Source organism: Mangifera indica, chromosome 19 (genome assembly GCF_011075055.1).
Source record: "Mangifera indica cultivar Alphonso chromosome 19, CATAS_Mindica_2.1, whole genome shotgun sequence".
Taxonomy (NCBI): Eukaryota; Viridiplantae; Streptophyta; class Magnoliopsida; order Sapindales; family Anacardiaceae; genus Mangifera; species Mangifera indica.
This window is the reverse complement of record NC_058155.1, coordinates 10,801,137-10,826,737: the sequence shown is the minus strand read 5'-3', so window position 1 is coordinate 10,826,737 and position 25,601 is coordinate 10,801,137. Positions and strand designations below refer to the sequence as shown.

Genomic DNA, 25,601 nt, shown 5'->3' with positions numbered 1-25,601 from the left:
TTGATCTTTCTCCATTGGTCTCTGCGTGTTGTTTTTCTTGAAAATCAGGCATAAAACCCAGTCGTCAAGCTGGATATATATAATAAAAAAGAAATTAAAATTAAAGCTAATTCTTTCAATAGAAATTGCTCTTCAGAATCTTGGGCGAGCTTAATTGGCTCGCGAGCTCCACCAAGCTACTTGGGTGATTATTTGGGCTCGAGCTCCAGCTCGATTTTCATATCAAACAAAACTCAAGCTCGGGTTTGAGCTCATTACTATAGGGTTCGTTTTGAGCTCGTTTGAGTCAAGCTTGAACTCAAATTTGAACTCAAACGAGTTTGATTCAAATCCAACCTTGATTATATAAAATGAATTTTTTATCTTCTTATATATTAGTTTTCATTAACAAAATTAGTAATAACTAAATTTTTATTTGTTTTTGTTCAAGTTTAACACTATATATTTTACAAAATAACAAATAACGATTAAAGAAAGACTTGAATGTCCCAAGACATAAACTAACTTATGAAGGTTTCATTGTTTTTTTTATTTTTTGGCTAAGGTTTCATTGTTGAGAAGAGAGCATTTGATCGCCATTACAATTGATTTGAGCAAAGAGAGGAGTGTTTTTGAATGAGAGTTTTCTTACTACTAAATGTTGCAGGTTGGTCATTTTAGTCTTGTCCACAAATTCTCTTTAAGTATTCTCATTTCATTATGTCTTTGATTGCATTCAAGAGATCAAAGCAGTGGCTGGTCTCATGCTTAACATAATTGTGGTAAAGGCAAACTCTTCAACAATCTCATTTAGAGCGATTCCCTTTCATTACTCAGGGGCATGAGAATATCCCTACGTCTTTGAAGCTCACATATAAATGGCTAATTTGAAATGAACAAGGCGTGATTGCTATGTCAAGTTTTTAATGTGATTTGTCTCGTTGATCGAAAATCTACATCCATAGTTATGCTATGAATTTTTGAGAAAAACATTCTATCATAGTTTATGTTGTAAATACGAAAGAGGAATATTGTATGTATATCTAATCGAAAGGTCGAATTCACTTTAGACTATCTAATTCGTATATGTTTTCCTTTCAATCTCTCATACTTAACTTTGTATAAATCTTTCATATTTATAAGATGTAGAGACAAAGTTACATTCAAATAATATATCTTAGCATCCTTAATCCAAATATGATTCTAGATATTTATTTCAATTCTAATTGTGTTAATAACATAATAATTATATTGATATCGTAACCTTAATTTGACGAAAAACAATTACTTTTTCCAATAAACACGAGACAAAATAGGAAATAAATTTTGTAGATACAAGTCATGTGAAGTTTTTTCCTTTGTCCATGAATGATACGACTTTATATTCTCATTTCAATAAGATCGAAGAAAATGTGATGTGTTTGGTCATTGTTTTAATAGTTTATCACTACGCTATCGTATCTTAATATCAAACTCTATAAGTTCAGTTTGAAAGGAATTTTACCATATAACTATATAAAATTTAGTTTTTGGTTATTAGATGACAATCATTATATGATATTTTTGTAATTGATTACATCTTATTGATAATAAATAATATTATATATACATAATTTTAAATGTATAATTAAATATTTAGATAATATGTTATTATATTATTATATATAATTTTATATTTAATTAAAACTCATATAATTATATAATGATGTATCGCACCTATTTAAACTTATTTGGCCTGTGAGGGTGTTTTTGTCTTTATGTTGAATATTATCCTTTAGATAACGGAATCCCAAGTCTTCTGTTAACTGAAATGATGTGTTTACCATAATTTGAAATAATTATAACGAAAAAACCAACGGCCACATTTGTATTATTTGTGATCACGTTTCTGTCACGTCGCTTTCAGACTTGTGAGAATCACTATTGGATGCTATCTTTTCTTTTGTTTTTACAATTCAAAACCCTCCCAAGTTGTTCTTCTGTTTCCGGAAATTGTTAGCTTATAGTAACCGGAAGTAAAAATAATGGTGCTTACAAATTTCGATGGAGCCGGTGTTGGATTCGGTATGCTAATTAGGGTTTATTGTAAACATTAATCGTAAAACTATGTAGAAATAATCTATGGACTGTGCTTATTTTTCAGGTTTCGGCTTGGGTCGTGGGTTCGGTGTGGGCTGGGGTTTTGGAGGTCTGTTTTATATCAATCTAACAATTAGTTCCTGATTTTGTTAAGGTTTCTTCATATTTCGATTTGCAATTTGTTGTATTCTCCTGTGTTTTGCAATATTATGTATATTGTATGCGTTTGAGTATCTGGATGTTTAAGGGGAAGAAGAACGGAAACAAGCAAAAGGGACTCGGTCTTCCTTTATTTTTTATTTGATCACATGGAAGGAAGAGGGAAGCATGATGATTATCATTTCTCCATCCCAGAGGTCAATTGACTGGAACTTGGTAGGAAGGGCAAAAGAAGATGATTATCGCTTTGGTATTTTTTAAGGAGAGAAGGGAAGTGATTATATGGTAATTTAATGGCTATATACTGGTACACTTTATAGAAGGAAGGAATCGCTTTGGTTGTTTGAAGGTTTTTAACATTTTCTTCACCCTTTCCTTTCCTTGCATAATCTCATTCCAACCAACCAACTTCTGAAATGGCCTTCCTTGATCCTTTTTATTTCCCTCCTCATTGGTTCTACCACAAGGTATGAATGACTTCAAATTTTTTAGACTTAAATAGTTCTAACGTTATCAATCATACCTTAGCGTTGCTAGTCAAAGACATGATTATGACGCTTTCCAAGAGTTACTTATTGAAGAATTCAAAATTATATAAATTCTCCGCTAAAGCTCATACTTTTTTTTTTAAAAAAAACTACCCCATGTTGCTATCTAGCAGTCTATCCATAGTAATCTGTATTTATTTATTCACTAAAACATAAAAAAACAAAACGTGTCTAGCAGTTGTGATTAGCCAGCCACTTCAACAATGTTGACATCAAATGTATTTTTAAAAAGTTTTATGACCTGCGAATTATGGAAGCAACAAAGTTATAAAAAATTGTTTGTCAGGCCGGCTGGCTTGCTCACAATGTTGGTTGTAAGCTTAAAAAATTTATCTATCTCTCCGCAGGAGAAACTGTCAAGGCTAAGCTACTCTTGTTTTAAAGGAAAAAATCTGTTGGATTGGAATTTCTTCCTTCAAAGCGAATTCATCTAGCAATGGAGATATGATCTTAAATCTTCAGTTTTGATACTGCATTAGACATATAATGAAAAGAGAAAACCTGATTTATACGATAATAAGTAGTTACTAATTTAAGAAAATAAACGTATCACTCATCTCATAATCTCTGCTTTTAAATTAAGAATATAATTAAATTCTGAATCTTTTAATGTTAATAGATATGTAACCGTCCAAGAGTAATGGTACAGCTATGGAGGCCAATTCCTATTCTGTGGTCATCCTTCACTTCAACCAATAGTCAAACTCAAGGAAAGAGGACGAACGTGCTCATCTTCCTCTTCCTCATGAACGGTGGTTGTTGCCCTGCTGAAACGTGACATCACAACCATCTCTTCAGCACGCCAACTTGATAGATTAAATTTGCCCGCTGGCTCGCAGCACAAGCACGAGCACGAACTCTCAAGAAAGCATGGCAGAAAACAGAATTTTCACGCTTTCACAGATTGCCCAGCACAATTCAAAGAAAGATTGCTGGCTGGTGATCGATGGCAGAGTACTGAACGTGACAAATTTCCTGGCGGAGCACCCAGGTGGAGAAGATGTGCTGATAGAGGCAGCAGGGAAAGACGCAACAAAGCACTTCGAGGATATAGGGCACAGCAAGGCCGCTCAGAATATGCTCCCCAAATATCAGGTGGGTGTTCTCCAAGGTTACACCATTAAACACACTTCTTCCGTCCAGCCCCAGGAAACTAAAAAGAAAGAAATGGAAGCATATGTCATCAAGAACCAAGGCAAACTTAAATACGCTGCTCTCTTTGAGTTCTTTGTGCCGCTTTTGGTTGCTGTTTCCTACTTTGCTTACAGATTCCTTTGCCGGATCTGATGACATCGTCTATTAGACCAATTATCATTTTCCTCCATTATGTGTTTGTTTGTATTTTTCCTCGTGAAATAATATCGATGATTTACACTCGTTAAAGTCATGTAAATCTAGATCACTCAAAGCTTCAGGATTGGGGTTCAATCCGAGCAAGTCGAACTCAAATTCAAACTCACATCAAACAAACAAAGTTCAAACCAAAGATTAAACTATTATAAACGAGCCAAATTGAATTCATTCAAACATTAAAGTCCGAGTCAGTGCTGCCGGACATGGAATGCTGGATGAAGATTCTACTTCTTTTCAAACACAGAATACGAACAGAACTGCAGAACAATGAATAAACAACATATGCCAAGAATGAAATCCAGTTTAAAAGAATAGATAATTGAAACTAAGATGCCCGACTTGTGGATAGCAGAGGAAAAAGAAATCAACAACCAGAGGAATATGCATAAACTTGGGTGCCAAATTCTAAAGTAATAATAATTCTACATTCTGAGGAATATGTATAAATTTCCTGCTCATACAATTTCAGCAGATTTTAAATCATACACTAGATTATGACTGCCAGGTACACTTGATATACGTCCAAATATTTTTCGAAGTTAATCCCATAATTTTTCCAGGAAAATAACCAAATCACTCATCCTCCACCTAATTTCCAAGCTTTACATTTTAACCTTGGCCGAATGACCATGTCCCACCCAAGGTTTGATGAACTAGCATATTCCCACCACATTAAGTTTGAAAAAGTCAATTTGCCATCCATCTATCAAAGGTAACCAACAAAATGTATTTATGTCATTTTATTCAAATATTATAATAAATATATATTATGAGGTATCATGATACGAACCTTAGGAGAACCACACCTCAAAAGCTAGCTATTGAGATGGGAGAGCCCAAGGCCATATATACCCCACATTAGTTGCCCATACTTTCCAATGTGGGATCCAAGTCTCATACCTTGCATTTAGGATCGTAACATACCACCACGCTCCGCAGCCCCGGCGGCCACACGGGCTGGCTGTGCGCTAGCTCCCTGCTAGCCCCGGGCGAACACTGCAATGTCGGTATCACCACCCGTGCCGCACGATTGCAAGTGAGAGACATGGTGATGACTCTGATACCAAATGGTACGAACCTTAGGAGAACCACACCTCAAAAGCTAGCTATTGAGATGGGAGAGCCCAAGGCCATATATACCCCACATTAGTTGCCCATACTTTCCAACGTGGGATCCAAGTCTCATACCTTACATTTAGGATCGTAACATATCAATGTTATTTTTTAAAAACTTATTAAAAGTTAATGAATATTTTCTTTATCTTACTTAGGAAATTATTTGTAATGTAACATTTACATATTTTATTTATTGTGTATTTTAGAGGTATAATTGTTAATTTTGAAACTGTTAAGGGATATATTGAAATTTTAAAAATTTAAAAAAATAACCCAAAATTTTTTCAAATTAAAGAAAAACCTTAAAATTTTTTAACACCCCTAATATTTTTAAAAATTAAAACCCCAAATATATAATTTTACGTCATTGATATCGCTACCTATATTTGTATCAATAATATTTTTTATTAATTTTAATTGAATTTAATATAAATTAAGGTGTAAAATTATTTAATAAAACTATTGAAATAAAGTGTTTTTTAGATTGAGAGTTTTTTTATTTTTTCAATCATTTTATAAAATTCAAGGGTGAAGGACTGGGTTTTTCAAATTTAACAGATGAGAATCTACCGTTCCATCAAATCTTATATAGGAATTAGTTGCTTGGTCTTTAACCTTTCACTACATTGAGTACTGACACAACTCAAGTACTTGAAGAACTGGAGATGGAACATCCAACTCCATATTTTTTAAAATGATGAATATTAATATCTATGTCAGCTTATCTATGTATCCTTACAATTTTAAAATTGATTTTCTTTATGGGCAGAAGTTATTTTCTTTTTAATGCTGTGATTAAGGAAGTTGATTTGTGTCTGATGGTGTCAGGAACCAGTGGAAAATATCAAACAATGTAACCAATTTCCTTTTTTGATCTGTCAATTGCGGAGGAGAATGTGTAAGTTTGAAATTTTGATCCACAAATTGTTTCAGTTTTTGTCTTGCCACTTGTGAAAAACAAGGGAATTTGTTCAAGCTAAAATAAGAGTTTAAACCTTGACTTACCCCATAGCCAGCAATTTGAGTTTGAGTTAGACCCCAAGGCCAAAGATTAGTGAAATTGGTGGAGCATTAGAATTTTTAGAGAGAATGTTTGGATCCAAGTCTCTGTCATGCTTATTGTTGAAAACCTGGAGGAATCTACTGGTTTTTTAGCCAAACACATATTATCTGCCGATTTATCAACATATACAAAATTCTGAATAATGTTAGAATTTGCTCTGAAACATATAAGTTGTGTCTTTCAATGTTTTCACCCCTCTTCCTCTTCACTCGAGTAAGGATGGGCAGGATGCTATAGAGCAAACGATTCTTATATTGTCCTTAATGGACTGCCTTATAAAGATGATATATAATTAAAATGAAATGGAGTTCAACAACAATTTTACAGGTTTTTATGGACAATTGTCTTCCCTCTCTTCTTAATCCACTGTAAGTACACAGAGTGAGGCTTCACTGTGCTTGGATGCACGTCTTTGACCATGATTTAGTAGTTAGCCCATTTCTCAATGTGGTTGTTTATGTCCAGCTGAAGGCTATTGGACTTTTAACAACATGTTTCCCATCCGACCACTGGAGGCTAGCAAACTTGTTTGTACCAGATGGCATAGAACTAGAAGTAAAAGTAACTGTGTAGCTCTGTTTCTGGTTTTGTTCACTGAAACTTAATGATTCTGGCTCAACCACAATCTTCACTGATGAAATCTGTGAAGATACTGATACATTGTACGTTCCAGGCGTGCCCACATTTGTTACAGTCCTAGAGTATTTCAGAGTGCTGGTTGAGTCAGAGCCACCTCCTTTCTCTGTTGAAGTTCGCAAAGGAACAGAGAAAGATGGGTAGTTAAAGTCTCTCAGGCTGTAAATTTTTCCGGACTCGCAGGTGAAGTCTTTGTTTGTAGCTTGCTTAATCTTGGTTGTGCTATAGTTTAAGGCACAGAGGAAGCCTAGGTAGTCCTCGACGTTGGCATCATAGACAAGGCCAGGATCAAGGGCTGCTACAGGATCCACGTGTCCGGCACCGTAATCAAACGGTGTTGAGGGTTCCCCGGTGGCAATATCTAAAATGGCTTCTCCGTTTTTGTATGTTGAGTAGGCTGTGGTCATTAGAGCAGACTTAATGGCTGCAGGGCTCCATTCTGGGTGCGCACCCTTGAGGAGTGCAGCCAATCCGCTCACATGGGGACATGCCATCGATGTACCTGAATCGATGTTGAAGCTCACCCGCCGGGTGTCACTTTGCAACCTAGTCGGACCAACGGCACCGGTCCAACCAGCCAGGATATTGACCCCTGGTGCTATAAGGTCTGGTTTGAGTATTTCCGGAGTGACTGGATTTGGACCTCTGGAGCTGAACGCTGCCACAACTGGTGATGGCTCAACACCCAGCTGTGTACCCCCAGAATTGATGGTGGCCACTGGATTGGGATCCGAAGAGACATATTTCTTAATCACATCACCAGCTTTTTCACCCACCGTTACTGAAGGCAAAAGCTGTGCTTCCGCAATTAGCTCTTCCCCATAGGGTTCGGTGTTAGCTAAAATCATCCCAACACCGCCAGCATCTTTCACCACCACACCCTTTTGCGCCATGGCATTGCCTCCTCGATCACATATCACAATTTTCCCTGCAACTTTTGCAGGAATTAAACTTCCAGTCAAGCAAAGACTGCCGCTTGATGATTCACTTGCGTTAGCTCCGTTAACTAGTGGCACCAAGGAACTAGATAATGATTTTCCACTATACAGAGATACGCCAGACAAATTCTTTCCACTTCCAAGGGTAATATAAGCTGGAAAATCGCGATCCAAAGTTCCAGCACCTACAGTGGTTATCCAAGGTGCAACGTTGGACAAGCTTCCTGAATCTGGTCCACCATTTCCAGCTGAACAAGATACAAGAATCCCCTGTGCCATAGCTGTGAAAGCTCCAATTGCAACAGTATCTCTATAGTATTCTGAATCTCCTCCTCCAATAGACATGGACAAAATATTTACTCCATCTGCCACAGCCTTATCCATGCCTGCAATGATATCGCTGCCAAAACACCCACCAAGCCAACAAACCTTGTATGTAGCAACCCGGGCTTTTGTGGCCATACCGCGTGCTGTACCAGAAGCAAAACCGAGTAGGCTAGCTCCGGAGACAGCTGAGCCAGCTGCTGTAGTTGATGTGTGAGTTCCATGGCCTTTGTCATCTCTCGGTGATTTTGATTCACTTGTTTCATTAATGGGCCCAAACTCTGCTTCATACCCTTTTGAGAAATACCTTGCACCGATTAGTTTCCTGTTGCAGCTTGATGAGTTAAAGTTCTTGCCAAGCTCGCACTCTCCTTTCCAGCCGCCTGGAACTGGTCCAAGCCCTGTGTCGTTGAAGCTTTTCAGCTCTGGCCAAACTCCAGTGTCTAAAACTCCAACAATAACATCACTCTCTGCTTCAAATGTAGAAAACAGAGCTTCACTCTTTTCCAATCCGAGGAATTCCGGTGTTCGAGTTGTGTGTAGCTCATATCTTACTTCTGGCAGGACTGAGATAATTCCTGGTTGTTTCTCAAGCGATTCAGCTTCCTGGGCAGTTAGCCTTGTGGAGAAGCCATGAATTACGTTGTCGTAGGTGTAGAGCATGTCTGCAGAATCTGATACTGATTGTAAAGATGAAGTGTACCATTGAAAATGATCATCGAAACTTGCTGGCATGTTGGACTTATCCATGTGAATCACATAAGTCGTTCTGAGTTTCTGGTTCTTCTCTTCTGCTTCTGCTACCACATACATGTAGCAGAAAATCAGAAACAGAATCATTTGTAGAAGCTTGAACTTTAATATCTTCATCTCCTCAATCTATTATTGGAAGCCTGATAGGTTTCAATAACTTGGGTGAGTTTTATAGCTGTTTTGGCTTCAGGACCACGCTGACAAAGGAAGATATAATTACAATAAAATTATTTATATATATTTTTTATACATAAATATATACATATATAAATATATCATTATATAATTAAATAATTTTAAATTAATAATAATATTATCTAATTATATGATGACATTATCATATATTATTAGAAAAATTAAAATTTTAATTAGAATTTTAATTTTAAAATATCATTAAAGTTAAATCCCCCTCCATTATCACTGCACCTACCCTGAAATATTAAAATGGGTCAATTGTGTTCAAATTTGAGTGGCTTACAGTGGCAGGCTTTTGTCTTTTAATCCATGAGAATGCAAAGAAATTGTAGGCAAAAGCAAAATCATTCACGTCTCTAGGCAGTTGACGCCCACATAAAGGGTCGTCGAATCATTTTACAAGCCCCGGTTAGTCGGTTAGTGGAGTCTGGCGAGCAAAGAAACTTTGCCCATTCCCGTGTGTGCCACGGATAAAAACTTTACAGATCAACATCCATTTGAGCAAATGCCTTTAGGCCTCTAGTTGGTGTCATTTCTCACGGAAATTCTGCACCCTCCTATCCAATCAACTTATAGCTTTTATCTCCCACTTTAAAGTGCTCTCTGTTTTCATGATCAATGTTCACATTCTCTTTTGACAATTGAGTACCTCAAAGAACCCGATGGAATCATGGAAAAAGATTGCAATCAACCATGACTCCAAATGGTTTTTTGAATGACAAAGACACAAGTTTTTAAATAAAAGAATATAAGTTAAAAATTTATAGATATTTTTTTAATTAAATTTTTAATTTACCTGAAAAGTTATTAAATTTGAAATTTCAATTAATTAAATAAGTCTCAATGACACCGTCCAAATTTCCTGGCAGCATTTCGGCTCTTAGTTACACTTTATTAACTTTATTGTAAATTTTATAAAAAAGGACGCTTGTTTGGTTTCCCTACCCATCATCAATATTTTAACACTAATAAAATTATATATATTTATTTTAAATATATAATTCGTACACATATTTTAGATATATGATTTATATATATAGATGATGTGTCATTATATTATTAGATGTTATTTTATTTTTAATTTAAAATCATTCAATCATAAGATGATATATTATTTATGTATATAAAAAATAAATACACATATCATTTATAGCTGTTTTAACACTTGTCTGTTTCTTGGTCATTAGAACTCTTGTTTCTGTGTGTGCAATTGGCCATATGATTGCCCCTTTTTGATTAATCCATATTGTTTCTTACTTAGTTGTTTATTCTTAAGAATCAGACTCAAACTGTTTCTTGGAATCCTTAATTTTTACCTACGAAATGGAATATGACAACTGGAGATAACAACTTGGAAAAGAAATTACAGATGTATGTCTCCATGTGCTTCTTTCATGAACGAAAGGAAGATTCACATTAATCATAGTCTTAAAACGAAATTAAAGTATATTTAGGATGTCAGTTACTTGATAAAATGATGGTGACTAAAATAATTAGCCGAAGAAACAGATGCAGTGCAGTTGAAGATATCTTCTTTAAGAAGATGGTGTCTGTCACTTCAGTTATTATCATCGACATCATCAATCAACTAGGACAGGCGTAAAATGAAAGCAAAGAATAAAAATGGTACATTACATGATTTTTTCTTTTTTGGGTTTTCGGTTATTAGAGGTATCTCATATGAATGAAATTATTTTTTTGACATCGAATCAATTACATTGAACAGATAACCTTATGAGCTTGTCTGTCCAGATTCGTGGCATCATTCCAACTGAAGAAAACTTGTAGAATTTATCTATGTTGCCAGATGCAGATGATGCTTAACGGGTCAATTATTGTATGCTGAAATATTAGTTAATAATTTGATATGGTATGTATTTGTTACCACTAGATTTGACTCTTGGAGTACCTCGGTTGGAACCAGAACAATAAATATCACAGCATAATTTAGGACAAAAATCCATCCGGGGTTGCTAAAATGTCACTTTCCCCGGCAAAGTTGGTGTAAACAATTGAAAACGGAAGTCCAAAAAAATGGTTTCCCATTTGAAAGCTTTGCTTCCCAGTGGCCTATTCAAGTTGAAATTGACAAGTATTGAAATTATAGGCACAAGCTAACATCCTGAATTATTGAGGCATTTGTTCTGATTATACGTAATGCTAACATACAAATTGAATTAATATGGATAACATTTTATATACTATAAATTTATATGTATTTATTTTAGATATATAAATATTTATTTATTTTAAATATATTAATATAAACATATTCCTATATACCATAATATAATGAAATGATTTTAAATTTAAAATAAAATGATATTTATTTATATAATAACCTATATAATATTACACTTTTTATTTACGTAGCAATTTCTAGGTGATTCAGGTGTGGCGCGGGCTTCTAGGTCTCCCTTTCGACAGTGAAAATTGCCAGACATATTTGATAAAATCAGCTTATAATACGAAATGTTAACGACTTTCGTGTCACATGACATTTTCCCATTGAAAACGATGGCTGATCAATGGGGCTTAATTGATATAGAATATAGCCTTTCACCTCGACTTCGGAGTCTACCATGATTTTTTGTTTGCTTTTTTTTTTTTTTAAGTTTCTTCAAGCGTATCGAAAGGCTTTTAGCCTTTCTTTTGATTTGTTTATGGGGATAAAAGAGGGGCTTATATGCCGAGCCCATTAAACTCACAGGCCGTATGAGTTGGTTTTGGGCCAATATTGGGCTCACCGACCCAAGCAGGTGACAGTTTTTAGGATATTTATCCATATATAATATTCTTTCAATGACCACCATACCAGCCTCTTTTATTGTTTGTTCATAGGCTCTCAATTCTCAGCTTCTTGTACTTACTCGAGCACAAGAAAGTTGGGCAGGGGTCTGATCTCTTCCCCCAAAATGCGTTATATTTCATTTAATGCACACCCCCTTCTCTTGAACCTGAGGTTTTCAATTTTTCTTTAACATGCAGGTGGCGTATAGGTGATCGTTGTGAGTGTAATGGTATATTTTGTTTTGTGAAGTGATGGAAAGGAATTGTGTGGTCTTATGGAGCTTAACTTTCTTGTGTTTGGGGCTCATTAGTGATGTGCTAGTAGAAGCTACCAAGGCAGGTTTCCAAATGATTTGGGATTTGGAATGGAAACTAGCCATACCATAGTGGCTGGTCTTGGTCATCAAGTGCATCCTACTACTAGTGATTATGGAGGAGGCTGCCATGGCTCTGGTGCTGGTGTTGGTGGTAGTTTTGGTATTGGGGGTGGAGTAGGTAAGGGCTATGGTCCTGGTAGGGGGTTTCTCTCTGGAGGTGAACGTGGTGGTTTCAGTTGGAGTGGTGGAGGTAGCAGAGGATTGGGCTCCAGGTCTGGTTGGAGAAGTAACAGTGAAAATGGTAGTCATGGTGGTGGTAGAAGCGGCAGAGGAGGTTATGGTTCTGGCAATGGATAAGGATTGGATTCAAACAAAAGTCAGACAAAACAAGCCACGTTGAAAATAACAATAGCAATGACAATTTTCTAACTTTCATTTTCCAGAGCGTAGTTGTGGATGGCCCTCTTACTCGTGGCTTGTTTCAAGCACAAGATATGCATAACTTGCCCCATAGAGAAACCGTGGCATTTTGGCCCTCTTCTCGGAAGTTATTACATGTTTTATTTTAGTTTTAATTACAAATTGGAAAAGCTGTACCCCTATTTAAATTCAGGACGATATCTGTTGCTTACTTGGTCCAAACTGCAGTGAATTGCCGGCCAAATTTCCCCCAAAATTTCAGCTTTCAACAACTTAAAAACGTGAGGGGCATTTACATACTTTAATTGCAAGTCTATCTCTTCACGCGTCAAAGATGCATAAAATCCAAAAGAATCAATCGTGTAAAAGGAGCAAACCAAAGATGGAAATCGGGCACCAAATTTGTTAAGTAAAAACAGACATCACAATTATGCTTCAATGGTCAGACACCCAGGCGATAAATTATTGGAAGGACATTATTTTCATAATATACACACACACACACACACACACACACACATGTATGCACAATGTCAATGGTTATTTTATCCACATAACATCATTATGGTATTAGGACACAATAGCTAGCATAACTTGAACAAGAACCTTGCACACTGGAAGCATATGTATGCTTCAATATAAATAATAGTCCTGTTTCAGGTCAAGCAAACCCAGGAGAATGGCCCCTGTGGTTGGGAAGCTCAAGCAGACAAGCATACTATCACTCTTTAGCCTGAAAATTTTCACACCAAACTGAGTTATGTAGTGCCTCTTAATGTAACTCAGACCATTAAAATGACTAAACATGAAACAGTAATAAAAAGAACAGAAATTAAGTGTCTGAGACCAATGTTCACTGAACATTGTGCAAAGTAAACAAAAGATACATTCATCATTTGTCACATATTAAAGTTAGCATGACAGAGGAGGCACAGAACTGAACTTTAAATCCATAGCAGGATATATTAACTTCTGTTGACTCAAAAGCAAGACAAATATGCAGGATGTTTTGAGTTCCAGGAAAGCATGCAATTGGGTTAAGCACTTACAGTGTTTAGACAAACGTAACATTTTTTAGTCAGACTGTTCCACTGATTTTCATATTAGGAGGGGCACAAGAATCAGCACATGAAGGTAGAAATGCAAGATGGATATGTTTATGACCATACCTTGGTCCCCAAGCACGAGCCCCCAGTTAGATCACCTGCCCACTATCACAGTTCAATTCCAGGTTCCTGCAGGGTATAGGATTGTGGTTAAGAACAACATAAACATGATTATCAGAGCACAGCACCAGATATAAAACTGGAAGCTGTTGTTGATTAAATTGAAAAAAAAAAAAATCATTCCAATTCAGCAAACAACCTTTTATGAGTAAAATTTGTTTGATGGTCTGAAAATGACACTAATTCGGGAGCTGCGGCATCAGGTATTCCTGCCTTGTGAGATTCCAATTTATTGTCTCCCTGCATAGAGAAGGGCATCCTAATAATTATCCAAACAGTACTAGAAGTGGAATTCACCAAAGAAAACATAATCTGGCAATGCATCAAAAAAAGACTTACACTACAATGTTCCTCCATCCACCCAGGAACTCTCTCTGAAAGAAGTTTGACATACTGCTCCATTGCCTCCTCCGGATTCATGTTCCCCAGCCTTTGCCAAGCATTCCTTGCACAACGTAAGCAGGGCCGTCCATCACTCACACATAGCAGCTGTCAACCCTGTTATTATAACTAGCAATCAAGCTATACAGTGCAACTTCTTAAAGGGTGGGCTCTAAGGTGTCTTGAATTTTTAGTTCTTCCTAAGTTTTAGCAAACCCGAAATCTCACCTAGATGTAGCATAAGTCTAACCACTTGCAAATGATCTACGTGTACTTAACAACTATATCTGAAGCTAAGCAATTGATGATCTACGCACATTCTGAACTACCTCTTTCTGACTACACCGGCTTACACATTAATCATAAATATAAGCATATTATAATTAGATATTTCTATCTCAGTTGTCAATTGCAAAATTGTTAAAGACAAAAAATTTCTAAGTAATTAATCTGGGGCGCAGTTTATTACCTGATTAATTTCCCCTAACATATGATTATGCTACAACCGTTAATTAAAGACCTCTACAAAGTTCCTAATTTTATTTGTCTAGTTTTCTGGTCTTTATTCAATTCTAGTTTACCACCCTGATCATTCAGTCACACTGTGACACTCACACACATAAAATACAAAGAAAAACAGATATAAAAAGAAACAGAAAAAGTGTAGGAAAGTCTGGTACCACTTGGCACGAGCAGAGATCATAAGAGCCATTGGCTGTGGCTCATGGCAAGGTCCCTCAGTAGCAATCTTGTGAAGGCCATACAACTCCATTTGCACATCACTAAACAAATCATCTTTTTCTCCAGACCCCAAAAACTTGGCAGCCTTTCCAAATACTTTCTCCAATTCACTCCTTTCTATCCCCTCCCACTCATCATCCTCCTCACTTACTAAACCACCCGTTGTCTCCCCAATCTCTCCCGATTCTTCAATAATAACATTATAAATTACAGCCGATCCTACGCCTATAACATTGTTATTCACATCCGATTCTACGACAATAACATTGTTATTTACATCCGATTCTTTGATAATAACATTATCATTGACACCCGATTCTTCAATAATAACAGCTTTATTTACAGCCAATTCTTCAATAATAACATTATTATTCACAGCCGATTCTTCATTTTCAAATGCTTCTTCAACAAAGTCCTCACCCTTTTTCACTTCTTTCTCCATAATTTTCTCCTCCGATGATTCTTCGCACGGTTCACTAACCTCAATTGATTTCTCCAGTAACTGGTAGCGTTCCGTTTCAATTTCTTCGTCGTGTGACGCCGACACCGCGATCTCCTTTCCACGTTGAACCCCTTCTCGAAATTTCTCCACTTTTGCCACAGTTTCTTCAACCAATCGAACTCTGCCGTAGCTTTCAAGTACTCCAACATTCAACTTCTCTCCAAACTGCAATTCTTCCATAATAACACCTTCGTCAAGGTCTTTGACCTCGAAGGCCGAGTTAGAATAGTGACCACCGCCACCGCCACCGCCACCGACACCACCAGATATGGCAAATGAAACCAGCTTAGCAACAAGAAAAGAAAACAACACAGCAATAAAAGCAGTACAGACCAACTCCTGAAGAAGCTCCATTTGGTGACGACAAAAATAAAATAAAATTAGAATTGACAATCTACAAGGAGATAAATAGAGAAACGATGAAGAAGACTAAAAAAGAGATGATGATAGGTTTAGAAAATTATACAAATAGTCTTATGATCATGAAATTGCAAAAGAGGAAAGAGAGGTAAAAAAGAAAAAGGCAAAGCCGGCCAAGAGGGTAGGGATATTTGTACTTTTGTAGAGCAGAGCAAGGCATATTCGTCTTTAGCTTTGGATGAATTTTACTGAATTTTTGGGGTTTGCGGGTCCCACTTTGCTTCTGTTTAGAAGCTTATTCTCATCATTTTTGTACGACTAAGTCGCCGTGGCAATTCCCCACCTTTAAAACAATTTTCACAAGTGTGTATTAATCATAATTTTCAAATTTAATTACATTAATAGAAGGAAAAAAAAAACGTTAGTTTTAAAACCGGGCCAAAAGGACTTGCTCCGACTTGTGGTACAGTGAAATCCCTTTAGTGTTATTTTTCAATTTTTAAAAATTTATTTATGAAATAATTTTTACTAAAAATTTTATTAAAAATTAAAAATAAAATTATTATTTAATAAAAAATTTAAAAAATTAAATTTATATTATACTTTTCTCCCTTAATTTAAAAATCTCATAATTTTTTTTTTAAATTTGAAAAGTAATAATTTTTCTTTAAGATTTTTTTTCTTTGACAACGATCCATCTTTTCCAACTATCAATTATCCTCTCTCCTAGTCTCTCTCTCTTTCTTCTCCGACCACAGATCAACGAAAATCTTTTGGATTTTTTTTGTTAGAAAATCCAAACAATTTTCGTCAATTTGTGATTGAAGAGGAAAGAGAGAAAGACTAAGAGAGAGAGACAAGGTGAAAAGAAGGGCAACTAATAGCTAAAAAAAGTAGATTATCATCGAAAAAAGGAAAAAATCCTATGAGAAATTATTATTTTTCTAACTTTGAATGAGAGAAAATTATAAGAGTTTTAAACTTGAGTAAAAAAAATATGATAAAACTTTAACTTTTTTAAATTTTTTGTAAATAATGGTTTTATCTTTAATTTTAATTGAAAATTTTAATCAAAATTGTCTTAGAAATGAATATTTAAATTTTTAAAAATTAAATAATAAGATCGTAAGATTTCACTATCCCTTATATGGAAACAAATCTTTTGGCTTTAAAACTATTTTACTTTTCTAAAGCCTCGTATCATTTTAAATTAATAAATTTTAAAATAATTATTTACATATCTATTTTATCATTGATATCTTATTTTTTTTCACTTTTACTGTTATTTTTTGGGGTGACAGAGGTCATGAACGAAGGCCTCAAAGTCGTAGACCCGAATTTTGATTCGGGTATGGTCAAAGGCCCGAATTTGGGCAGCCTACATGTTAGTGTGGATCTGGTTATGGCCAGACTCATTGCCCAGTACTTGAAACACAATATCCACCAGGACCACCCACCCTGGAACACAAGGTAGATTTGGGTACAGGGAGGGAGGTTTAAGTCTGAACATGAATCCAGTATGGTAAAAATAACACCTAAAACCATAATTCACTTTCAATCATTTATTTATTAGAGACTATCAATTATAATTTTTTTTAGTAGAGTTGAAGCTTAAACTAATGTTTTTTTAAAGCTCATTAAACTTGAGTTTATGTTCGGGCTTGACTTCGTTTTTTTTTTTGTTTAATTTCATTTTGTCGAGTGAAGCTTGAGCTTGTTTAAACTCAAATTTGATTCAATTTGAATCTATCCTTAAATATAACTAACTTAAATAAATGTCCTTTTCCTTGTGTCCAACATTTTAAAATATAACATATTTTAAAATTTCAATTTGATTTTTCCAAACTTAAGGGTGGAAACTTGTTATTTTGTAGAACCTTGGGTGGGTAATAGTTATTTGGTTTAAAATATATTATTATAATAATAAGCTGCTTGCAATTTGAAGAGAAATCAGAATCTGAATTGGTGCCAAAAATTGGGTGGAGTTGAGCTGATGGAATGTTTTGATCTCGGAATTGTATTAAGCAAACAGAAGCTGAAGCTGTGATGAATAAATTAACAAAAATATAAATAAATTTAAATAATATAAATAAGATAAAATTATAACGATAAATTAATATTTTAAATAAATATATTAATATAAATAAATAAAATTATACAAAAAAAAGTATATCTTTGTCATTAATTATTAAAATATTTTTTATTTTTATTTTTATTGAGAAATTTTTTTTTATTAAAATCAAAATTTTTGTTTCTGACCGGCACAACACCCTTGACATGTCAATGGAATTTCAAATAACAACACAGGTTGAATTGAATGAATTAAATTGCCCAAACAACCATATATGAAAAATGGGTCCACGTCCACCTCTTTATTTATGAAGGAGTCTAGTCAGATCCAGCTGTATGCTTGTATTTCACAATCCCTTGTTCCTTCTTCTCTAATTCCACCTTAATAAATTCAACGTATTATTTCCAATTTATTAATTGATCTTATCTTCAATGCGTTGACTCTGATAATATTAAAATATAAAATTATAAAACAGATTTTCGGTTGGAAAGGCATAGGGGCCGGAATCGAAAGAAATTTCCTGTTAAAAGCAAAGATATTATCTACCACGTGCCTGTCTGTACGTCGTCAGTCCGTATCAAGGAAAACAATTAATATTATTAAAAAATAAATTATATTTTTTAATATAATAATAATATATCCAATAACAGTATATTAAATTTACCTACTTAATAAATAAAATTTTTCATTATGAAAAAATAAAAAATTAATAAAAATAAAAAAAAACTTTTGAATTATAATTTACATAAAAAATTTCTTTACCTTTTTTCTATTCATCTTTTTATTTTCTTCCATCAGTCTCTTTATCAACTCTCACTTTCTCTTTCTCCGACAATCTATCTTGTACTCTCTTTATACCACTATCTTTTCCTCTCTTTATCAGCCTCCCATCACCCTCTCTCCCCTCTTTCTTGCCATCATCTCATATCATGATAAAAAAGATCATAGTAGTGGTTTAGGATTTAGATGATGAGATCGTGAGAATTACAACTTAATAACACTGGGTTGTAAGGATTGAATTATAAGTTTTTATATATAAAAAATAATTAAATTGTTATATTTTAAGTGTTTATGTGAGATTTGTAAAAGGTTTGTTTTCAACTTTTCACAAATTTTGAATGGTAAAAGAGTGATATTATGTATATATTGTTTTATATACAATTTAGGTATATAAGTAATGTGTCAATTATATAATTAAATATTATTTTATTTTTAATTTAAAATCATTCAATCATATAATAATCATCATATATACACTAAAAATATATACATATAATTTGATTGATTTATTAGGTACTATACTTATGGTCCATTGCATGTTATCTTGCAAAAAGACAAAAGTATTATATTACAAATTTACCCTCATTATGTACCTTTTGCTTGGTAAGGAACCAGAATTAAAGCACATATGCCTTGAAATGTTCAAAGGTAGTGCTTATTTTCCTGATTTCTTTTCTATTTTATAAGTAAATGAAAAAAAAGTTATCAAAAAGCTTTATCTTTAAAATTAAAAATATATATATATATCATTCAGAACCATTAGGCAAAATCAAGCAGTCATGACTTCCAGCAGGTAAAGTTACAATAATAGGCCTCCTCTGTTAAAATTAACGGAAGTTATTTAACGACTGGGTTAGTTTTTAAAATAATACATGCAGAGTCGTCATCCAAGTACAATTATCGAAAACTGAAGGGGTACTCTTGGAAAAGAGCTGGAAAGTGGCACCAAATATTCGTACTAAAAAAAACCATTTATTTTTATCAAGGAGAAAAAGAAATAATTACAGGGGCAGTGTACCGAACAAATAAGATTTTCTATATAAGTCTTTGTCTTTCAGAGCTCTTGCCATCGGTATTTGATCTTTCTTTCGGGGTTTCCGTGTTTCTCGCAGCCGAGTTGAGCCTGGTTCCTAGGCTGAGATAACGAAGAAGAAAATGGGAGGAGGCAACGGCCAGAAGTCAAAGACGGCTCGTGAACGGAACATGGAGAAGCAAAAGGCCGCCGCTAAAGGTAAACTTCTCTGCTCTTCTGGTTCCCTAGATACACTTGTCGATCTAGTTTTCTTTGTAGTTTTTCTTTCAAAAATAATAAAAAGTTCGAGTCAAGTCGTCGAGTTAACTGAGAGTTTGAGTTTCAACAGGCCAAAGAATGAAAGTAAAGATTTGAAGTGTCTTTTTTCTTTTAAATCCTCTGAAAACTGAGATCTATGGGTTTCTTCTGTATCTTGATTCAATGATTGATGATCGGATCGATCTTTGGACAGGAAGTCAGCTTGAGTCGAATAAGAAAGCCATGACAATCCAGGTATTAGCTTTGCTTTGGCTTATACTTATTTTCTGAGTTCCATTGTCAAGTCAAAAGAAAATTGAGTTACTTTGAGAAAATAAGGGGTGTTTGCCACGGTTTGAAACCGTGAACTGCATGAAACACGGGGGAACTCTGCATTCAAATACGTTGTGATTGGTCTAACAAAAATTAGGTTTCTAAGTTGTGATATGTAAAATATAAAGTAGTTATAAAGGCAGCTGAAGCAATAAGAATTTTCAGTTGAGATCAATGGTCCTCCTTAACAATCAGAGATGTGTTAGAATCTGTGGGCTACACACCAGTGAAATTGATTATTGGTGCTCCAAAGTTGTTGCACAAAGGTAAGTCAGGGTTTCACAAGCTTAGTAGAAGCTCGAGCTCACGTTTTATGACTAAAAGTTTTATTATTTTACCAATTTTGTTAATCAATGAGGTGAACAAGTGCACATATTATGGGTTTGTTTTGTTGGCTATACGTGTGATTAATACTCTGAATCTGAATGGATGAGTATCGGAGTCTAGCATTTTTAAAGAAGTTGCTCATCTTTGTTGGCTACTTGTGTGATTAATAACAGATGTGGATTCTCCAACTCATTTAGGAATTGTCTTCACTTAGGAAGACAGGGCAAAATGAAACATTTGTGGAGATGTATATTTGATCAACAATAAAACTATATGTGTACAGTTTTGATTACCCGATTGAGTATTAAAATGGTGTATCATGATTGGGCGATTTTGAATTAAAAATAAAGGAACACCTAATCTGTGATAAAAATCGTCTAAACACTCAGAAATTGGGTGCATATAACATTAGTCTTTGATTAAAATGTTAAAACTAGTGATTATATAGCTGCCTAGAATTTCAGTTCTAGTAATTTTTCTAACTGATGTTATTAATGTTAATTGCAGTGCAAAGTGTGCATGCAGACGTTCATTTGCACCACATCGGAGGTGAAATGCAAGGAACATGCTGAAGCCAAACACCCAAAATCTGATTTGTTCACATGTTTCCCTCATCTTAAGAAATGAAACAAAAGAAACTATAAACAAACCAAGCACATCCCCACCTCTATTATCTTAATCCTGGTTAGGTGTCATCCTTGTAGACTGGTTACCTTTGTCAGCATGCTAAATTAATCAAGGTCTATGGACTCTGTTTATATATAATCGTTAATTAATCAAGGTCTATGGACTCTGTTTATATATAATCGTTAATTAATCAAGGTCTATGGACTCTGTTTATATATAATCGTTCCCTTGCACTGGTTACCTTTGTCAGCAGGCTAAATTAATTCGATTGTGTGATTTTTTGTTGGCATTTATTTTCTGATTTCAGAAAAATATAAAGAGAAAAAAAAAATCTTGATTTGAAAGCTTGATGCCGTAAGATAACCATAGTAAGACTTTGAGCCTTTTGCTAGCTAGGCATGAGCATATTTTGCCAGTACTTTGATGTCAGCGGTCTTAGGACACTGACATTTTAGACTCGCTTAATAATATAAGAACTGGTAAAATTAAAGAAGAAAAAGCAGAATTATGAGCTTTTGTCTCCAGATAAATGGAGAGCAATTGGGGCATTTGTTATCAGGAGACTAAACTACGACTGATCATGAAGCAACGAGACATAAAGGGAGGTCCAAGTTGGGGCTTTCACAAAAGACAGTTACTGACTGCGCATTCTATTATTTTCTGCAGTTCTTACTTGGTAGAAGTAAGGATGGGCCTGATTCAAATGAAATCAGAGAAAGGATAAATCAGAATCAAAACGGACTGTCTTTTCAAAACCATAGGAGCAGCTAAAAAGACCAAGGAGGAGGGATGGTTTTTCTAACATTCTAAATTTCTCAAACCATTTTAAGGTGTAAAGCTATATATTTGAAAATAGAAAAATAAATTTTGAAGTTCGAACCATATTCATGATCATGGCTTCTATAATGAAAAACCAAAGAAACCTATTTTCATGATCACAGCTTTAATTATGAAAAACTGAAAATATTTCCATTTTTTCCTTGCCAGAAAAAGATTAAACTCCAATCACAAAAAATCTGGGCATGCATCGCTGGTTCTACATCCAGAAAATTACCATTGCCTCCTTGGTTGTAAGCCTGTCCTGGTGATCATAGCGAAGAAGCTTGTCCAAAAAATCGATGGCCTGATTTCACGCAAAAAATGTCCAATTGAATTAACAATTCTGTCAAAATTAATAAGACAAAATCATTGTAAGATATTAAAGAAGAAAAATGTAGATGGCCTCTGGAGAAACTAGATGCTGATTATCTGCATTCAAAAATCTGGACCATGGCTTCCTGCTGTGCCTGCAACATAAATTAGGTAGACAGCATAAGTGTCCTACAGCAGAATATTGACCTTGAAACATTCATTAAGCAAATGCATGGGTTGTTTGAAGAAAAAAAGAGGGAGAGGTGGCAGGATTAGCATGATAACAAGGTTTCTGACTGGCAATTTTGGGGACTGGCCAACCCCTGTTTTAGGATCGTCAAATAGCATCTGAACTTTGAAAGCTAAAATGGCCTTTAGTGGTGTTCCATAGCGACAGACTCTTGCGTAGCTTCTAATACTTTGTTTAGGTTATCAAGAATTGGATTTACTTAAGGAGACGAGATCTGTAATTGAGTGTTTGTACCTTCCAACTGGAGCTTCAAGCTGAGGATCAAAGTTCTCAATGATATTTGTTCAAATGTGCATTTAATTCATCAGTTCCTAGAACCTGAAAAGAGAGGCATTGAACATAGATACAACCAATTAAACAGGCACTACAGCTAGGCCTGTATTGCAATAGGTGTCAAAGTTTGCTTGGATCTACGGTGAAGAAATTCGTTTTAGGTTGTTTTTAATAAACCGGTCAATAGTTTAGGGTGGAAAGTGACGACCATCAGTATTAGAGATGATGACAAAAAAAAAAAAAGAAGAAAAAATAAAAAAAAAACAAAATGATTTTTTAAAATTAAAAATTTGTAGATTGAGTGGATTAACTTTTAAAATTTAAAAATAAAAATAATAAATTTTATATTTTTTTAATATTATAAATAAAATAATAATTTTATCTTTAGTTTTATTAACAAATTTTAATAATAATTATATTATAAATGAATTTTAAAATTTTAAAATCTCAACTGGCGTATCTTTGAGAACCAAACTAAACTTGAGTGGGAAATAGTCCTTTGGCCGCCTCTGCAACTACGTGCGTAGAAAGACTTCACTTTCCTGTTAGTCGGAGAAACTTTTTCTATACGCCAGTGATGTAATTAGTCTGACCCACCTATCTTCAAAAGCCACGTTGCTCGCCTTAGGCCACACAAAATAAATGACATGGCCGCATCGACTGTATCCTTCTCTATCATTACCGTCCGTTACATGGGTGGCGCGTCCAAATCACACGCCTATTTGTTTATCGTCCATTAGACGAATGGATCACACGCGCTAAAACAAAAGTATGCTGTGCTTGAACACTTGGGCCTCAGTCTCTTAAAAAAACTATTTTACATGGGACCCACAGATCATAACATCTTCACGTGGAATGGAGGAAATCAAAATCTAAACTTACAATATAACCCCCTCCACGTAGATTGATAAAGCAAATCAACCCGCCCGTTTTTCGATAAATGTCAGTCTCTATCAACCGAAACATATTGCGAACTCATTGGATCCGGACGGCCATAGCGGCTGGTGCCGACACGTGTCTAGTTTTAATGGACGATCGCGTCACCCGGCGTACGTTAGCCACCGATTAATTCTGAGAATAGTGAGGCCTTGGCTCTCCAGGGCAGAGAAAGAGTGCGAGGCGAGAGAGAGAAGATTTGACAAGTTCGATTTTATTTTTTGGCAAAATGTTTTATCCTGTTGATATTATTCTGTTTTGAACATACCTTCCTGTATTGTTTTAGTTGTTGCTTACGATTTTTATATTTATTTTGGCATGCAGCAAATTTTCTTCAGTCCACATTCAAGTGTTCATTTTTTCCTACCCTTCCCTCCTCTGAACGGAGAAGAAAAGAAAACTTGGTAGATGGGGTGGTGGTATAACGCTGTGAGAAGAGTTTGGAACAGAGTAGCTTTGCGTCTGGGGATTCGCAAAAGCGGTCAGTGTCCTGCCGTCCGATGATTGTTTGCTCATTAGCTACATCCTCTGTCCATCTTGAATTGCAATGGCTATAAACAGCTTTTATGTTTCGTAAATATATTGTTCTATAATGATTTAGGATAATCTCGATTGATTTGATCCCCACTATTGTGCATGTTGAAGCTTGTTAGAATTCTTACTATACCCTGCAAATTATTGCTTTTGTTTACTGTTCATATGCAATCCAAAACTCATCTAAAGCATCAACTTAATTCACTTTCTTGTACTGTCCCGAGTTTGTCTTTTTGGCATCTTAGTTTTGTAAATCAGGTGCTCTGCTCTGCCTGAAGTATGCAGTTTATAGAAGATAAAGTGAAATGAAAATCATATTTCTGTTTCTTCTGATGCATGATTTAAGTTTTGCCGAGTTTATTGACTAAAATTGTGTCTGGGAAACAAGTAGGTCTACTACGGTTAAGACGCGATGTGAGAAGTTGTGAGTACAGGGATGTGCAAGTGATGTGGGAGATTTTAAAGAGAAATGAAGCAGAGCTAACTCGACCACCTAGAAGGCGCAAAAAGAGAATCTATTGGAATTTCTTTGGCAAGGCTAGATGTACTCCATATCTTGGCCGCAGTTATCCACAATCTCAATTCTAAAACCTCTTGGCTCGTAAAACTCTCACTTTATCAGAAAGGGGTTGCTGCTTCTCCCCATCAAGCAGTTTGTATATATCAGCTGCTTACCAAGCTGGTTTTATCCTTTCTTTTCCCTCACTCCATCTTTTGTTGCTTATGAATAAAGTAAATTCCCATTTGTGTTGATAATCTTGCTGTGAGATTTTACCATGGATGTCTTTGCTTCTGTGCTTTGATTGTTAGTTAAGAATGTGCAGGGATTAGTGAGAACTCTTTGTGGCTTCTTGTTCTGAGTGAATTATTCGTAAAAATTCTGTGGGAAATTAAAATAAGACAAATCGCCTTGGAAGTACGTGTATTGTTTGGTTGATGTTGTTTAAAAACGAACTGAGTGCAATGGCTGACGTGGCAAGCAAGTACCAGAAGATTAAAAATTATCGAATTGATCGGAATTATTTTTGTTGATATGAGATGGAAGGTGGATAGTCTAATCATTCTATTGAAATTGGCTGGTCAACTATTGGACGGATTATGATTGATTAATGATTTAGGATATGGACAATTATTTTACTGGATATGATATGGTACCAGTGCCACACCGAACTTAACATGTGTATCACTT

The 25,601-nt window shown here is 35.0% G+C and overlaps 4 protein-coding genes and 1 long non-coding RNA gene across 8 annotated transcripts; 2 read left to right on the top strand and 3 right to left on the bottom strand.

Annotated features, from left to right (window-relative positions):
• Window positions 1-3,467: 3,467 nt before the first annotated feature.
• On the top strand, window positions 3,468-4,152 carry LOC123202784 (cytochrome b5-like). The gene has a single exon (XM_044618908.1). The coding sequence runs from the start codon at window positions 3,636-3,638 to the stop codon at window positions 4,050-4,052; it is 417 nt and encodes a 138-aa protein (XP_044474843.1). The 5' UTR covers window positions 3,468-3,635; the 3' UTR covers window positions 4,053-4,152.
• Window positions 4,153-6,430: 2,278 nt separating this feature from the next.
• On the bottom strand, window positions 6,431-9,151 carry LOC123202783 (subtilisin-like protease SBT1.7). The gene has a single exon (XM_044618907.1). The coding sequence runs from the start codon at window positions 9,063-9,065 to the stop codon at window positions 6,753-6,755; it is 2,313 nt and encodes a 770-aa protein (XP_044474842.1). The 5' UTR covers window positions 9,066-9,151; the 3' UTR covers window positions 6,431-6,752.
• Window positions 9,152-13,051: 3,900 nt separating this feature from the next.
• LOC123202782 (acyl-CoA-binding domain-containing protein 3-like) lies at window positions 13,052-16,088 on the bottom strand. Of its 2 annotated transcripts, XM_044618906.1 has the most exons (5): window positions 14,958-16,068; window positions 14,236-14,341; window positions 14,036-14,136; window positions 13,840-13,905; window positions 13,052-13,403 (listed from the first exon to the last, which is right to left on the bottom strand). In XM_044618906.1, exons 1-4 carry the CDS (start codon window positions 15,872-15,874, stop codon window positions 13,866-13,868), a joined length of 1,164 nt encoding a protein of 387 aa, XP_044474841.1. In that variant the 5' UTR covers window positions 15,875-16,068; the 3' UTR covers window positions 13,052-13,403; window positions 13,840-13,865. The 2 variants fall into 2 exon arrangements, 1 of the variants encoding a protein (XP_044474841.1); XR_006499070.1 differs by lacking the exon at window positions 13,052-13,403 and having other exon boundaries at window positions 13,841-13,905; window positions 14,236-14,394; window positions 14,958-16,088.
• Window positions 16,089-19,707: 3,619 nt separating this feature from the next.
• LOC123202655 (uncharacterized protein At2g23090-like) lies at window positions 19,708-21,581 on the top strand. Of its 3 annotated transcripts, none has more exons than XR_006499031.1 (4): window positions 19,708-19,962; window positions 20,216-20,256; window positions 21,169-21,372; window positions 21,429-21,581. XR_006499031.1 is itself a non-coding variant. In XM_044618648.1 (3 exons), exons 1-3 carry the CDS (start codon window positions 19,887-19,889, stop codon window positions 21,286-21,288), a joined length of 237 nt encoding a protein of 78 aa, XP_044474583.1. In that variant the 5' UTR covers window positions 19,708-19,886; the 3' UTR covers window positions 21,289-21,426. The 3 variants fall into 3 exon arrangements, 1 of the variants encoding a protein (XP_044474583.1); XR_006499032.1 differs by having other exon boundaries at window positions 21,169-21,401; window positions 21,443-21,581; XM_044618648.1 differs by lacking the exon at window positions 21,429-21,581 and having other exon boundaries at window positions 21,169-21,426.
• A 50-nt stretch (window positions 21,582-21,631) lies between these two features.
• On the bottom strand, window positions 21,632-23,085 carry LOC123202656. Its single transcript, XR_006499033.1, has 3 exons — window positions 22,904-23,085; window positions 22,343-22,574; window positions 21,632-21,982 (listed from the first exon to the last, which is right to left on the bottom strand). It is a non-coding gene; the product is annotated as an uncharacterized LOC123202656 (long non-coding RNA).
• Between the last annotated feature and the right edge of the window lie 2,516 nt (window positions 23,086-25,601).